Source organism: Anoplopoma fimbria, chromosome 4 (genome assembly GCF_027596085.1).
Source record: "Anoplopoma fimbria isolate UVic2021 breed Golden Eagle Sablefish chromosome 4, Afim_UVic_2022, whole genome shotgun sequence".
Taxonomy (NCBI): Eukaryota; Metazoa; Chordata; class Actinopteri; order Perciformes; family Anoplopomatidae; genus Anoplopoma; species Anoplopoma fimbria.
Window position 1 is genome coordinate 13,165,110 of NC_072452.1, and position 16,826 is coordinate 13,181,935.

Consider the following 16,826-nt stretch of genomic DNA (forward strand, 5'->3'; position numbering starts at 1 on the left):
AGTGCGTTCTGTCTTGAAAGTTTTCTGCTTCCCTCATAACTTTAATCAAAAATACTAACTTTTCTTTTTGGAAACGCAACTACTATTGCCACTACCAATAATACTATTAAGAATATCAACAACAACAACAATAACAACAATAATAATAATAATAATAATAATAATAATAATAATAGTAATAATTTAACAGAAATATATTACAATAATTCTCATAATAATATGAATAGCATTCATCATAATAATACTATTCATAATAATATGAACACATCCGGTTCGGGAAGTATATCACATAAGCAAATATAAGATAACCTGCAAAATGTAATGCTTGAAAAAACAGCATAATAATAATAATAATAATAATAATAATATAATATAATAATAATAATAATAATAATAATATAAATAGCATTAATAATAATAATAATAATAATAATAATAATAAATTAATAATCATAATGATAATAATATTCAAAATAATATGAACACATCCGGTTCGGCAAGTTTCTCATGTAATCAAATATAAAATAACCTGCATGATGCATTACATGAAATGATTATTATTATTCAAATAATCAGCAATAATATTAAAGACATCAATATTTGCCTACATGCTTTGAAAACAACATTTTGAAAGGTTAACTAATATTGTACACTGGACCTACATTACCGTGGATCGGCTCTGAGCGCCGCTGTTGATACATCACTGACTAACAGTCAAAGCAGTGCAGCGGTCCACCCCTTTCATTCCCTTCAGTGTTTCTCTGCTTACAGAGAAGACGGTCTAGCTCCTGGTTGTTTAAAATGTTGCATTTCTCGTGGACTTTATCGCTGAAGATACCGTTACCTTTTTTCATTGAGGATTTAACTACATCAGTTTTGCATTGAAAGGGATTACCGTGTCTGTGCCTTTGGATTCATGATGGCTCGTATGTGGATAACCGATCTCAGAGGCCGAGGACAAGCGCTGTTTGTCATTCTTTGTCTTTTTAAGCTGAGCTCAGTGACTGGACAGGCTCGGTATTCTGTACCGGAGGAGCAGGCAGAGGGCTCTTTTGTTGGAAACATCGCTAGAGATTTAGGTTTGGATTTGGCGAGGCTCATATCAGGTAAAGCTCGTATTATTACGAAAGGAAGCCGACAGTACGTTGATTTAAACCGAGACAAAGGCACCCTTGTGATTAAAGAGCGAATCGACCGAGAAGAGCTGTGTGGAAAGACGACGCCCTGTAGCTTCAGTTTCGAGGTCATTTTAGAAAATCCAATCCAGCTTTATCGAGTAACCGTGGAGGTAATAGACATAAACGATAACAGCCCGTCCTTCCCAAAGGATGAAATACGTTTGAAAATTGTTGAAAGTGTTGTATCAGGTACTCGCTTCTCACTAGAGAGTGCAGACGACCCCGATGTAGGAATTAACGACATTCAAAAATACATGCTTAAACCCTCTGATCATTTCAAATTGGAAGTGCAGAGTCGGACTCATGGAGGAACATTGATCGAGATGGTTTTACAAAACCCGTTGGACCGAGAGAAAGAGGAGACTCACACACTCGTGCTGATTGCGTCAGATGGAGGGGAACCACACAGATCAGGGACAGTACGTATTCACATCACTGTGCTAGATGCTAACGATAATGCGCCAGTGTGTAGTCAGCCTGTTTATAAAGCAGATGTTAAGGAGAATTCTCCAGAAGGAACGGTGGTAACCACTGTGAGTGCAAATGACGCAGATAAAGGACATTATGGAGAAGTAACATTTTCTATAGCCCATGTCGCCAGAGAAACAAAGCAGCTTTTTGAAGTAAATGTTAAAACTGGGGAGATTAAAGTTGCAGGTAAACTAGATTTTGAAAAATCCAAGACGTATCAACTCAACGTTAAGGCTAGTGACCAAGGAGGATATTCAGATACATGTAACGTTATAATTCAGATAATTGACGAGAATGACAACATCCCTACTATACAACTAATGTCATTTTCTAACTCCATATCCGAGGATTCTCCTCCAGGCACAACTATAGCTGTTATTAACGTTGATGACGAAGACTCTGATGGTAACGGTGTTGTCAAGTGCTCCATTAACTCTGACATGCCTTTCAAAATCGAGTCTTCATTAACAGGATATTATACTATCGTAACAGATAACTTCTTAGACAGAGAGAGTATTCCTGAGTATAATGTCACCATAACCGTCTCTGACCAAGGCTCCCCGCCTCTGACAAGCACTAAACATATCAATGTAAAAGTGTCTGACGTAAATGACAACCCTCCCAAATTTGACCAATCAGAATATAGCAAGACTGTACCAGAGAACAACTCTCCTGGGTTTTCTGTGTTCACTCTCAGTGCTACTGATGCAGACTGGGGCCAAAACGCGCGGGTTTCTTACTTCCTGGAGGAGAAAGAGATTAATGGGGCAGCTGTGTCTTCGTTAGTGTCAGTAAATTCAGAAAGTGGTGTCATTCACGCAGTGAGGTCGTTTGATTATGAGCAAATCAAGTGGTTTGAATTTAACGTAACTGCTCGTGATGCTGGTTCCCCTCCTCTGAGTTCGGTGGCTACAGTTAAAATAATAGTCCAGGACCAGAACGACAACCCTCCTCAGGTTCTGTACCCAGTCCAGACTGGTGGCTCTCTGGTGGCTGAGATGGTGCCTCGTTCATCAGATGTGGGCTATCTGGTCACTAAAGTGGTGGCTGTTGATGTGGACTCTGGACAGAATGCCTGGCTCTCCTATAGACTGCAGAAAGCCACAGACAGGGCGCTGTTTGAAGTGGGCTTACAGAATGGAGAAATAAGAACTATCCGCCAAGTCACTGATAAAGATGCTGTGAAACAAAGACTGACTGTTATAGTGGAGGACAACGGGCAGCCCTCTCGTTCAGCTACAGTCATTGTTAACGTGGCGGTGGCGGACAGCTTCCCTGAAGTGCTGTCTGAGTTCACTGACTTTACACAAGACAAGGAGTACAATGACAACCTGACTTTCTACTTAGTGTTGGCTTTGGCTGTAGTTTCCTTCCTCTTCATCACGTGTTTAGTGGTTATTATATCAGTGAAGATCTACAGGTGGAGACAGTCTCGCGTCATGTATCACTCCAATCTCCCTGTGATTCCGTATTATCCACCACGTTACTCAGACACTTTGGGGACAGGGACTCTCCAACACGTGTACAACTACGAGGTGTGCAGGACGACTGACTCCAGAAAGAGTGACTGTAAGTTCGGCCAAGCCGGTAGTCAGAACGTGCTGATAATGGACCCCAGTTCTACAGGAACGATGCAGCGGATACAGAGTGAAAGGAGCATCCTGGATGAACCAGACTCTCCTCTAGAGGTGAGGCACAATCCTTTACGTGTTTAGTCCTTCAGATATGTCGTCTCTGAGATTAACTGAAATTGTAATTGCTGGTTAAAGTTTGACGCAAAAAAAGTGATTTTGGTTATTTTCAGCACCACATTGTGGACAGCTCCTCTTTTTTTATGAATGTGCGTTCTGTCTTGACAACTTTCCACTTCCATCATAACTTTAATCAGAAATACTAACTTTTCTTTTGGGAAACGCAACTACTATTGTCACTACCAATAATACTATTATTAATAATAATAATAATATAATAATAATAATAATAATAATAATAATAATAATAATAATAATAATAATAATAATAATAATAGTAATAATTTAATAGAAATATATTACAATAATTCTAATAATAATATGAGTAGCATTCATCATAATAATACTATTGATAATAATATGAACACATCCGGTTCGGGAAGTATATCACATAAGCAAATATAAGATAACCTGCAAAATGTAATACTTGCATTCATCATGATAAAATCATAATAATATGAACACATCCGGTTCGGGAAGTATATCACATGAGCAACAATAAATAATAATAATAATATCAATAGCATTAAATAATAATTAATAATAATAATAATAATAATAATAATAATAATAATAATAATAATAATCATAATGATAATAATATTCAAAATAATATGAACACATCCGGTTCGGCAAGTTTCTCATGTAATCAAATATAAAACAACCTGCATGATGTATTACATGAAATGATTGTTATTATTAAAATAATCAGCCATAATATTAAAGACATCAATATTTACCTTTATGCTTTGAAAACAACATTTGAAGGTTCACTAATATTGTACACTGGACCTACATTACCGTGGATCGGCTCTGAGCGCCGCTGTTGATACATCACTGACTAACAGTCAAAGCAGTGCAGCGGTCCACCCCTTTCATTCCCTTCAGTGTTTCTCTGCTTACAGAGAAGACGGTCTAGCTCCTGGTTGTTTAAAATGTTGCATTTCTCGTGGACTTTAAACGCTGAAGATACCGTTACCTTTTTTCATTGAGGATTTAACTACATCAGTTTTGCATCGAAAGGGATTACCGTGTCTGTGCCTTTGGATTCATGATGGCTCGTATGTGGATAACCGATCTCAGAGGCCGAGGACAAGCGCTGTTTGTCATTCTTTGTCTTTTTAAGCTGAGCTCAGTGACTGGACAGGCTCGGTATTCTGTACCGGAGGAGCAGGCAGAGGGCTCTTTTGTTGGAAACATCGCTAGAGATTTAGGTTTGGATTTGGCGAGGCTCATATCAGGTAAAGCTCGTATTATTACGAAAGGAAGCCGACAGTACGTTGATTTAAACCGAGACAAAGGCACCCTTGTGATTAAAGAGCGAATCGACCGAGAAGAGCTGTGTGGAAAGACGACGCCCTGTAGCTTCAGTTTCGAGGTCATTTTAGAAAATCCAATCCAGCTTTATCGAGTAACCGTGGAGGTAATAGACATAAACGATAACAGCCCGTCCTTCCCAAAGGATGAAATCAGCTTGAAAATTGTTGAAAATGCTGCATTAGGTACTCGCTTCTCTCTGATGAGTGCAGACGACCCCGATGTAGGAATTAACGACATTCAAAAATACATGCTTAAACCTTCAGATCATTTCAAATTGGAAGTACAGAGTCGGACTCATGGAGGAACATTGATCGAAATGGTTTTACAAAACCCGTTGGACCGAGAGAAAGAGGAGACTCACACACTCGTGTTGATTGCGTCAGATGGAGGGGAACCACACAGATCAGGGACAGTACGTATTCACATCACTGTGCTAGATGCTAACGATAATGCGCCAGTGTGTAGTCAGCCTGTTTATAAAGCAGATGTCAAGGAGAATTCTCCAGAAGGAACGGTGGTAACCACTGTGAGTGCAAATGACGCAGATAAAGGACATTATGGAGAAGTAACATTTTCTATAGCCCATGTCGCCAGAGAAGCAAAGCAGCTTTTTGAAGTAAATGTTAAAACTGGGGAGATTAAAGTTGCAGGTAAACTAGATTTTGAAAAATCTAAAACATATCAATTGGATGTTCAGGCTAGTGACCAAGGAGGATATTCAGATACATGCAACGTTATAATTCAGATAATTGACGAGAATGACAACATCCCTACAATACAGCTGATGTCATTTTCTAACTCCATATCCGAGGATTCTCCTCCAGGCACAACTATAGCTGTTATTAACGTTGATGACGAAGACTCTGATGGTAACGGTGTTGTAAAGTGCTCCATTAACTCTGACATGCCTTTCAAAATCGAGTCTTCATTAACAGGATATTATACTATCGTAACAGATAACTTCTTAGACAGAGAGAGTATTCCTGAGTATAACGTCACCATAACCGTCTCTGACCAAGGCTCCCCGCCTCTGACAAGCACTAAACATATCAATGTAAAAGTGTCTGACGTAAATGACAACCCTCCCAAATTCGAACAATCAGAATATAGCAAGACTGTACCAGAGAACAACTCTCCTGGGTTTTCTGTGTTCACTCTCAGTGCTACTGATGCAGACTGGGGCCAAAACGCGCGGGTTTCTTACTTCCTGGAGGAGAAAGAGATTAATGGGGCAGCTGTGTCTTCGTTAGTGTCAGTAAATTCAGAAAGTGGTGTCATTCACGCAGTGAGGTCGTTTGATTATGAGCAAATCAAGTGGTTTGAATTTAACGTAACTGCTCGTGATGCTGGTTCCCCTCCTCTGAGTTCGGTGGCTACAGTTAACATAATAGTCCAGGACCAGAACGACAACCCTCCTCAGGTTCTGTACCCAGTCCAGACTGGTGGCTCTCTGGTGGCTGAGATGGTGCCTCGTTCATCAGATGTGGGCTATCTGGTCACTAAAGTGGTGGCTGTTGATGTGGACTCTGGACAGAATGCCTGGCTCTCCTATAGACTGCAGAAAGCCACAGACAGGGCGCTGTTTGAAGTGGGCTTACAGAATGGAGAAATAAGAACTATCCGCCAAGTCACTGATAAAGATGCTGTGAAACAAAGACTGACTGTTATAGTGGAGGACAACGGGCAGCCCTCTCGTTCAGCTACAGTCATTGTTAACGTGGCGGTGGCGGACAGCTTCCCTGAAGTGCTGTCTGAGTTCACTGACTTTACACAAGACAAGGAGTACAATGACAACCTGACTTTCTACTTAGTGTTGGCTTTGGCTGTAGTTTCCTTCCTCTTCATCACGTGTTTAGTGGTTATTATATCAGTGAAGATCTACAGGTGGAGACAGTCTCGCGTCATGTATCACTCCAATCTCCCTGTGATTCCGTATTATCCACCACGTTACTCAGACACTTTGGGGACAGGGACTCTCCAACACGTGTACAACTACGAGGTGTGCAGGACGACTGACTCCAGAAAGAGTGACTGTAAGTTCGGCCAAGCCGGTAGTCAGAACGTGCTGATAATGGACCCCAGTTCTACAGGAACGATGCAGCGGATACAGAGTGAAAGGAGCATCCTGGATGAACCAGACTCTCCTCTAGAGGTGAGGAACAATCCTTTACGTGTTTAGTCCTTCAGACATGTCGTCTCTAAGCTTAACTGAAATTGCAATTGCTGGTTAAAGTTTGACGCAAAAAAAGTGATTTTGTTTCATTTCAGCACCACAGTGTGGACAGCTCCTCTTTTTTTTTTTATGAAAGTGCGTTCTGTCTTGACAACTTTCCACTTCCCTCATAACTTTAATCAGAAATACTAACTTTTCTTTATGGAAACGCAACTACTATTGCCACTACCAATAATAATAATAATAAAATAATAATAATAATAATAATAATAATAATAATAATAATATAATAATAATAATAATAATAATAATAATAATAATAATAATAATAATTAATAAGAAATATATTACAGTAATAATTCTCATAATAATATGAGTAGCATTCATCATAATAATACTATTGATAATAATATGAACACATCCGGTTCGGGAAGTATATCACATAAGCAAATATAAGATAACCTGCAAAATGTAATGCTTGAAAAAATGAATAATAATAATGATATCAATAGAATTAATAATAATAATCATAATGATAATAATAATAATAATAATAATAATAATAATAATAATAATAATAATAATCAAAATAAATATGAACACATCCGTTTCGGCAAGTTTCTCATGTAATCAAATATAAAATAACCTGCAAGATGTATTACATGAAATGATTGTTATTATTCAAATAATCAGCCATAATATTAAAGACATCAATATTTACCTTTATGCTTTGAAAACAACATTTGAAGGTTCACTAATATTGTACACTGGACCTACATTACCGTGGATCGGCTCTGAGCGCCGCTGTTGATACATCACTGACTAACAGTCAAAGCAGTGCAGCGGTCCACCCCTTTCATTCCCTTCAGTGTTTCTCTGCTTACAGAGAAGACGGTCTAGCTCCTGGTTGTTTAAAATGTTGCATTTCTCGTGGACTTTAAACGCTGAAGATACCGTTACCTTTTTTCATTGAGGATTTAACTACATCAGTTTTGCATCGAAAGGGATTACCGTGTCTGTGCCTTTGGATTCATGATGGCTCGTATGTGGATAACCGATCTCAGAGGCCGAGGACAAGCGCTGTTTGTCATTCTTTGTCTTTTTAAGCTGAGCTCAGTGACTGGACAGGCTCGGTATTCTGTACCGGAGGAGCAGGCAGAGGGCTCTTTTGTTGGAAACATCGCTAGAGATTTAGGTTTGGATTTGGCGAGGCTCATATCAGGTAAAGCTCGTATTATTACGAAAGGAAGCCGACAGTACGTTGATTTAAACCGAGACAAAGGCACCCTTGTGATTAAAGAGCGAATCGACCGAGAAGAGCTGTGTGGAAAGACGACGCCCTGTAGCTTCAGTTTCGAGGTCATTTTAGAAAATCCAATCCAGCTTTATCGAGTAACCGTGGAGGTAATAGACATAAACGATAACAGCCCGTCCTTCCCAAAGGATGAAATCAGCTTGAAAATTGTTGAAAATGCTGCATTAGGTACTCGCTTCTCTCTGATGAGTGCAGACGACCCCGATGTAGGAATTAACGACATTCAAAAATACATGCTTAAACCCTCTGATCATTTCAAATTGGAAGTACAGAGTCGGTCTCATGGGGGAACATTGATCGAGATGGTTTTGCAAAACCCGTTGGACCGAGAGAAAGAGGAGACTCACACACTCGTGTTGATTGCGTCAGATGGAGGGGAACCACACAGATCAGGGACAGTACGTATTCACATCACTGTGCTAGATGCTAACGACAATGTGCCAGTGTGTAGTCAGCCTGTTTATAAAGCAGATGTTAAGGAGAATTCCCCAGAAGGAACGGTGGTAACCACTGTGAGTGCAAATGACGCAGATAAAGGAGTCAATGGAGAAGTAACATTTTCTTTAGCCCATGTCGCCAGAGAAGCAAAGCAACTTTTTGAAGTAAATGTTAAAACTGGGGAGATTAAAGTTGCAGGTAAACTAGATTTTGAAAAATCTAAAACATATCAATTGGATGTTCAGGCTAGTGACCAAGGAGGATATTCAGATACATGCAACGTTATAATTCAGATAATTGACGAGAATGACAACATCCCTACTATACAACTAATGTCATTTTCTAACTCCATTTCAGAGGATTCTCCTCCAGGCACAACTATAGCTGTTATTAACGTTGATGATGAAGACTCTGATGGTAACGGTGTTGTCAAGTGCTCCATTAACTCTGACATGCCTTTCAAAATCGAGTCTTCATTAACAGGATATTATACTATCGTAACAGATAACTTCTTAGACAGAGAGAGTATTCCTGAGTATAATGTCACCATAACCGTCTCTGACCAAGGCTCCCCGCCTCTAACAAGCACTAAACATATCAATGTAAAAGTGTCTGACGTAAATGACAACCCTCCCAAATTTGACCAATCAGAATATAGCAAGACTGTACCAGAGAACAACTCTCCTGGGTTTTCTGTGTTCACTCTCAGTGCTACTGATGCAGACTGGGGCCAAAACGCGCGGGTTTCTTACTTCCTGGAGGAGAAAGAGATAAATGGGGCAGCTGTGTCTTCGTTAGTGTCAGTAAATGCAGAAAGTGGTGTCATTCACGCAGTGAGGTCGTTTGATTATGAGCAAATCAAGTGGTTTGAATTTAACGTAACTGCTCGTGATGCTGGTTCCCCTCCTCTGAGTTCGGTGGCTACAGTTAAAATAATAGTCCAGGACCAGAACGACAACCCTCCTCAGGTTCTGTACCCAGTCCAGACTGGTGGCTCTCTGGTGGCTGAGATGGTGCCTCGTTCATCAGATGTGGGCTATCTGGTCACTAAAGTGGTGGCTGTTGATGTGGACTCTGGACAGAATGCCTGGCTCTCCTATAGACTGCAGAAAGCCACAGACAGGGCGCTGTTTGAAGTGGGCTTACAGAATGGAGAAATAAGAACTATCCGCCAAGTCACTGATAAAGATGCTGTGAAACAAAGACTGACTGTTATAGTGGAGGACAACGGGCAGCCCTCTCGTTCAGCTACAGTCATTGTTAACGTGGCGGTGGCGGACAGCTTCCCTGAAGTGCTGTCTGAGTTCACTGACTTTACACAAGACAAGGAGTACAATGACAACCTGACTTTCTACTTAGTGTTGGCTTTGGCTGTAGTTTCCTTCCTCTTCATCACGTGTTTAGTGGTTATTATATCAGTGAAGATCTACAGATGGAGACAGTCTCGCGTCATGTATCACTCCAATCTCCCTGTGATTCCGTATTATCCACCACGTTACTCAGACACTTTGGGGACAGGGACTCTCCAACACGTGTACAACTACGAGGTGTGCAGGACGACTGACTCCAGAAAGAGTGACTGTAAGTTCGGCGGAGCCGGTAGTCAGAACGTGCTGATAATGGACCCCAGTTCTACAGGAACGATGCAGCGGATACAGAGTGAAAGGAGCATCCTGGATGAACCAGACTCTCCTCTAGAGGTGGGTTATTGCATCTAATATTCTTTAAACACATCGCCAAGCTACACTTACCTTGATTTTTTATAGATATTACCTGGCTTCACGACTTGTCTCACTGCATGCTCAGAGGGCATTTTCAGCACCAGTAGTGATGGACAGCTCCTCTCAGTTGAGTTATTGAATCGAGAAAGAGTCATGGAGTGAAATGCACACCCTAAAAAGTCTATGCTGATACATCTTACCAACCTCTAAAGTTGTTTTTACTGTATTGAGTGTTTTGGGTCGGTTGTAATTAAAAAATATCTGTCCTTTTTTTCCCTCCTTTTTTTTGTCAGAGAGGGAGACAACAAATTTAATAGTATGTCATAAGTGATTCTGCTGAACATGTTGTGTGGCTGAATGCATTCTCCTCTTCCACTTTATTTGCACTTGTCATTTAAAACCCTTATAAGTTACATCTAGCATATCTCAATTTGAATCTAACACATACATGCTCACGTTTGATTAAATATAACTTCTAATAACATACAACGTTAGCTGGCTCATACACACTCAACTGCTATTCAAAGATTGTTTCTCTGTCTATACTATAGATATGAAGATATTTGCCTTCAAATTTGTAAACACACAGTGATGTCACTTGTTATAGTGACATCACTTGTTATCTTCATATCCGACTCTAAGGGCCGCTGTTGGTCTTTAAAAAACATGTGAGGCTTTTAAAATGCAGCTACACCTCCAGTACTTGTGTTAGTGTGCCGCGGAGAGCAGGGCATTCGGTCTTTATTTTCACCAGTGATTTTTATATGCTTCTCGTGTATACGTTGTCACACTGCGGATTATAAACCTATGAACAGAAGGACGATACGGGGTCATAGACCGGCTGTTTGCAACATATTTTTATGTGGAGTTTGTTGGATTGCTTTTGGAATATGCCATTTATCAACAGAGACGCCACGGTTAAATGGCAAGTAAGGGCCTTCATCCTTGTTTTTCTCATTGATGCGACAGTCAGTCAGATCCGTTACTCTGTACCGGAGGAGATGAGAAGGGGGTCCTTTGTAGGAAATGTGGCCGAAGATTTAGGCATCGACGCTAAGAGACTGATGACGGGCGGTGCCCGAATTGTTAGCGGCGATAGCAGCGAGTTTATTAGGCTGGATGCAGACAAAGGGATTCTTGTCGTGGGAGAAAGAATAGATAGAGAGCAGCTCTGCGGCCAGTCCGCGCCCTGCAGCTTAAATTTTGAAATGATTATGATGAATCCAATGCAACTTCATAGCGTTGTTGTGGAAGTGTTGGATGTTAATGATAATGCACCCGTGTTTCATGAGAAAGAAGTTCGTGTAGACATATTAGAATCTGCTCTCCCAGGAACCGAAATATTACAAGAGAGTGCCACCGACCCGGATGTTGGCATCAACGCTTTACACAGTTATACGTTACAGCCAACAACACATTTTAATATTAAGGTCCTGTCCAGCCCAAACGGTCATAAATATGCTCAGTTGTATCTTTCTACTGCGTTAGACCGCGAGAAAGAGGAAAAAATGCTTCTCACGCTAACTGCTTTGGACGGTGGTGAACCACAAAGATCAGGGACACTTAAAATCCATGTAACTGTCCGAGACACAAATGACAACGCTCCGGTTTTTACTCAATCGATTTTCAAGGCGTCTGTTCAGGAAAATGTTCCAAAAGGAGCCTTAGTGGTGAGCTTGAGCGCAACCGATGCGGATGAAGGGATGAATGGCCGTGTCACATACCACTTTAATCGCATGTCTAGTAATGTTGCTGAACTATTTCATCTGGATGAAAACAGCGGCGATTTAACTGTAAACGGTCTGATTGATTATGAGGAGAATAAAATATATGAGATTGGTGTGCAAGCAAAAGACCAAGGTGGACAAAGCACATCAACAAATGTTATAATTGAGGTGACGGATGTGAACGACAACGCACCTGTTATAACAGTAACCTCCTTTTCTAGTGCCATCGCTGAGGATTCTCCCAGCGGAACTACTGTGGCTATCATAAACATCAAAGATATAGATTCAGGCAAAAATGGCAAAGTAGACTGCTCAGTTAACGGCAATATCCCGTTTGCAATCCACTCATCTCTAAAGAATTATTTTACTCTAGTAACAAACGGTGTCCTTGACAGAGAGCGTAATCATGATTACAATATCACTTTCACGGCTATGGATGAAGGTAGCCCTCCACTGTCGACTAACACGACAATAACACTTCGAGTGTCAGATGTAAATGATAACGCCCCCATGTTTGAACAGAGTTATTATGAAGCTCGTGTCATGGAGAATAACGCCCCAGGATTATCATTTTTTTCCGTTAAAGCACACGACTCTGACTCGGGGCAAAACGCACGAGTGTCTTACCTGCTTATTGATACTCAGGTAAACGGTAACCCAATATCCGCTTACATATCTGTTAACGCAGAAAGTGGAGTTATACAGGCAGTTCGATCATTTGACTATGAGCAAATTAAAACTCTAAATATTTTCGTAAAAGGACAGGATGGAGGTTCCCCGCCTTTAAGCAGCAATACCACCGTTAAAATAAATATTCAAGATCAGAACGACAACCCTCCTCAGGTTCTGTACCCAGTCCAGACTGGTGGCTCTCTGGTGGCTGAGATGGTGCCTCGTTCATCAGATGTGGGCTATCTGGTCACTAAAGTGGTGGCTGTTGATGTGGACTCTGGACAGAATGCCTGGCTCTCCTATAGACTGCAGAAAGCCACAGACAGGGCGCTGTTTGAAGTGGGCTTACAGAATGGAGAAATAAGAACTATCCGCCAAGTCACTGATAAAGATGCTGTGAAACAAAGACTGACTGTTATAGTGGAGGACAACGGGCAGCCCTCTCGTTCAGCTACAGTCATTGTTAACGTGGCGGTGGCGGACAGCTTCCCTGAAGTGCTGTCTGAGTTCACTGACTTTACACAAGACAAGGAGTACAATGACAACCTGACTTTCTACTTAGTGTTGGCTTTGGCTGTAGTTTCCTTCCTCTTCATCACGTGTTTAGTGGTTATTATATCAGTGAAGATCTACAGGTGGAGACAGTCTCGCGTCATGTATCACTCCAATCTCCCTGTGATTCCGTATTATCCACCACGTTACTCAGACACTTTGGGGACAGGGACTCTCCAACACGTGTACAACTACGAGGTGTGCAGGACGACTGACTCCAGAAAGAGTGACTGTAAGTTCGGCGGAGCCGGTAGTCAGAACGTGCTGATAATGGACCCCAGTTCTACAGGAACGATGCAGCGGATACAGAGTGAAAGGAGCATCCTGGATGAACCAGACTCTCCTCTAGAGGTGAGGCCTTTGAAATATTGATCGTCCCATTTTATTATGTATGTGTTTTTTCATTGGTCTTACTAAATAGTTACTGCGCTTTGGTCTCACGTGTGCACTGTAACTCATGAGCATTTGCAGAACCACAGCTTATGATCTTTCCATTGGCTGGAGTTTAAATATCCTTTGTGAATTGCTGCTTAATTTATTAATTATTATCGATCACCAGAACTGTTTTAGATCCGTTTTCACATATTCACGGCTTTAACAATTATAACAATTAGTCAAATGCAGTTCCAAGTATTATAATATTGCCGTTGTTATCTTGTTATTCTCTCACACCAGTGCTATTTTCTTTTTTTTTATCATTCTTACATTCATCCTGATATTCGTGCTTTGGACAGTGAGGGACGCTGTTGGTCAGTGAAACAAGTGTTCAGAGTTGGTTTAGTGGAGGCAGAGCCCTCATTTTGCCGTTTAGATAGAGGAGGAGATAAACCGTGCTTAACAAGCAGGACTACGGCCACATTTTCATTCGAAGAGAAGATTTTGAAATCAAAGGATTACTTGATTCATCTGGGTTTGTTTTTCTCTGGATTTTATACATCAGGCTTTTGCTATCACATATTATTATTTGTGCAATGGCGTTTGGAAAATCTCCTTGCGGAAAAGGGCGTTTGAATTGCAGGTCAGTGTGGTCGTTTCTGCTGTTCTTTGGCTGTCTCAGTCACATCGTGTCCGGTCAAATCAGATATGCAATTCCCGAGGAGCTGAAAAAGGGGTCACTTATCGGTAACGTGGCACAAGACCTTGGTTTAGATGTGCAAAGGCTTCGTTCTGGCCGTGCCCGTATTGTGACAAGACAAAGCATCCAGTACACCGAGCTGAAAACAGACAAAGGCGTTTTAGTCGTCAACGAGAGAATAGACCGAGAGCAGCTTTGTGGAGACGTAACACCGTGCAGCTTCAGCTTTGAGGTGATTTTAGAAAACCCTATGGAGTTGCATCGTGTAACAGTGGAAATAATTGACATAAATGACAATTCTCCGACATTTAGGAAGAACGAAATTAAATTTGAAATAAGCGAATCTGCAACACTGGGATCACGCTTTCTGTTAGCCAGTGCTGAAGACGCAGATGTAGGCAGTAACGGTCTTCAAAAATACATACTAACTACTAATGAAATATTTGGTTTAAAGCAGCACTCAAGTCCAGATGGTCGAAAATATGCCGAGATGATTTTACAAAAACCGTTAGATAGAGAAAGCGAGCCACGAATATCATTGAAGCTCATCGCTGCTGACGGTGGAACTCCCCCTCGATCTGGTACAGTAAATATAGATATCACCGTGCTTGATGCTAATGATAATCCTCCCATTTTTAACCAGTCTCTCTACAGGGCTACTGTCTTTGAAAATGCATTAAAGGGCACCTATATCACGACAGTAAATGCAAGTGATGCAGACAGTGGATCAAATGGTCTTATCACATATAGATTTTCCAACATGAAGGAGCAGTTGGCTGACATATTTCATTTGGACGATATTACGGGGACCATAACACTTTTAGGGCAAGTGGATTATGAAAAAGATAAGAAATATGAAATAATGATTGAAGCGATGGACCAAGGAGGTCTGACAGATTCAAGTAAGGTGTTAATTGAGATTGTTGACGTCAACGATAATGCACCTGGCATAAATGTGATGTCATTCTCCAGCCCCGTAGCGGAGGATTCTCCCTCGGGCACCACAGTGGCAATTATTAATGTGATTGACGCAGACTCGGAGCATAATGGCCAAATTATTTGTACAACAGACAGTAGCATCCCATTTAAAATAAAATCAACATTAACTAATTACTATGCATTAGTAACGGACTCAGCTTTTGATAGAGAAGTTGTACCGGAATATAACATAACAATCAGGGCAACCGATTCTGGATCGCCATCATTGTCAAGCACAACAACATTGCGTTTGAGAATCTCTGATGTAAATGACAATTCCCCAGTATTTGATCAAATTAGCTACATTGCTCACGTTACAGAAAACAATTCCCCTGGGGTGTCCATATTTTCCGTCAAGGCAGTGGACGTTGACTGGAATCAAAACGCTAGAATATCGTACTTTCTCGAAGAAACACAGATCAATGGCAGTCCAACCTCTTCTTACGTCTCCATAAATACTGAAACCGGAGCTATCCATGCAGTTAGGTCGTTTGATTATGAACAGATTAAACAACTTAAGCTGGTAATAAAGGCACAAGATGGAGGCTCCCCTCCACTCAGTAGCAATGTGACTGTCAAACTAATGATCCAGGACCAGAACGACAACCCTCCTCAGGTTCTGTACCCAGTCCAGACTGGTGGCTCTCTGGTGGCTGAGATGGTGCCTCGTTCAGCAGATGTGGGCTATCTGGTCACTAAAGTGGTGGCTGTTGATGTGGACTCTGGACAGAATGCCTGGCTCTCCTATAAACTGCAGAAAGCCACAGACAGGGCGCTGTTTGAAGTGGGCTTACAGAATGGAGAAATAAGAACTATCCGCCAAGTCACTGATAAAGATGCTGTGAAACAAAGACTGACTGTTATAGTGGAGGACAACGGGCAGCCCTCTCGTTCAGCTACAGTCATTGTTAACGTGGCGGTGGCGGACAGCTTCCCTGAAGTGCTGTCTGAGTTCACTGACTTTACACAAGACAAGGAGTACAATGACAACCTGACTTTCTACTTAGTGCTGGCTTTGGCTGTAGTTTCCTTCCTCTTCATCACGTGTTTAGTGGTTATTATATCAGTGAAGATCTACAGATGGAGACAGTCTCGCGTCATGTATCACTCCAATCTCCCTGTGATTCCGTATTATCCACCACGTTACTCAGACACTTTGGGGACAGGGACTCTCCAACACGTGTACAACTACGAGGTGTGCAGGACGACTGACTCCAGAAAGAGTGACTGTAAGTTTGGCCAAGCCGGTAGTCAGAATGTGCTGATAATGGACCCCAGTTCTACAGGAACGATGCAGCGGATACAGAGTGAAAGGAGCATCCTGGATGAACCAGACTCTCCTCTAGAGGTGAGGCACAATCCTTTACGTGTTTAGTCCTTCAGATATGTCGTCTCTAAGATTAACTGAAATTGCAATTGCTGGTTAAAGTTTGTAGTTTATAGATAAAGCTTGTT

General features: G+C 41.2%; 5 protein-coding genes across 5 annotated transcripts in view; all 5 read left to right on the forward strand.

Moving 5' to 3' along the window:
• The window catches only part of LOC129089894 (protocadherin gamma-C5-like), a 211,440-nt gene that overhangs the window by 88,066 nt on the left and 106,548 nt on the right, over positions 1-16,826 (forward strand). The gene's annotated exons all lie outside the window — the stretch shown is intronic.
• On the forward strand, positions 866-3,364 carry LOC129090491 (protocadherin beta-16-like; the record flags this gene model as incomplete). The annotated part of the gene is made up of 1 exon (XM_054598141.1): positions 866-3,364. A coding segment is annotated over one exon (2,499 nt), but the record flags the coding sequence as incomplete, so codon positions are not given.
• On the forward strand, positions 4,401-6,899 carry LOC129090492 (protocadherin beta-16-like; the record flags this gene model as incomplete). The annotated part of the gene is made up of 1 exon (XM_054598142.1): positions 4,401-6,899. A coding segment is annotated over one exon (2,499 nt), but the record flags the coding sequence as incomplete, so codon positions are not given.
• Positions 7,875-13,690, forward strand: LOC129090493 (protocadherin-16; the record flags this gene model as incomplete). Its single annotated transcript, XM_054598143.1, has 2 exons — positions 7,875-10,350; positions 11,277-13,690. Coding segments are annotated over 2 exons (4,890 nt in total), but the record flags the coding sequence as incomplete, so codon positions are not given.
• On the forward strand, positions 14,290-16,746 carry LOC129090494 (protocadherin gamma-A7-like). The gene is made up of 2 exons (XM_054598144.1): positions 14,290-14,656; positions 15,944-16,746. The coding sequence occupies exons 1-2, from the start codon at positions 14,290-14,292 to the stop codon at positions 16,744-16,746; spliced, it is 1,170 nt and encodes a 389-aa protein (XP_054454119.1).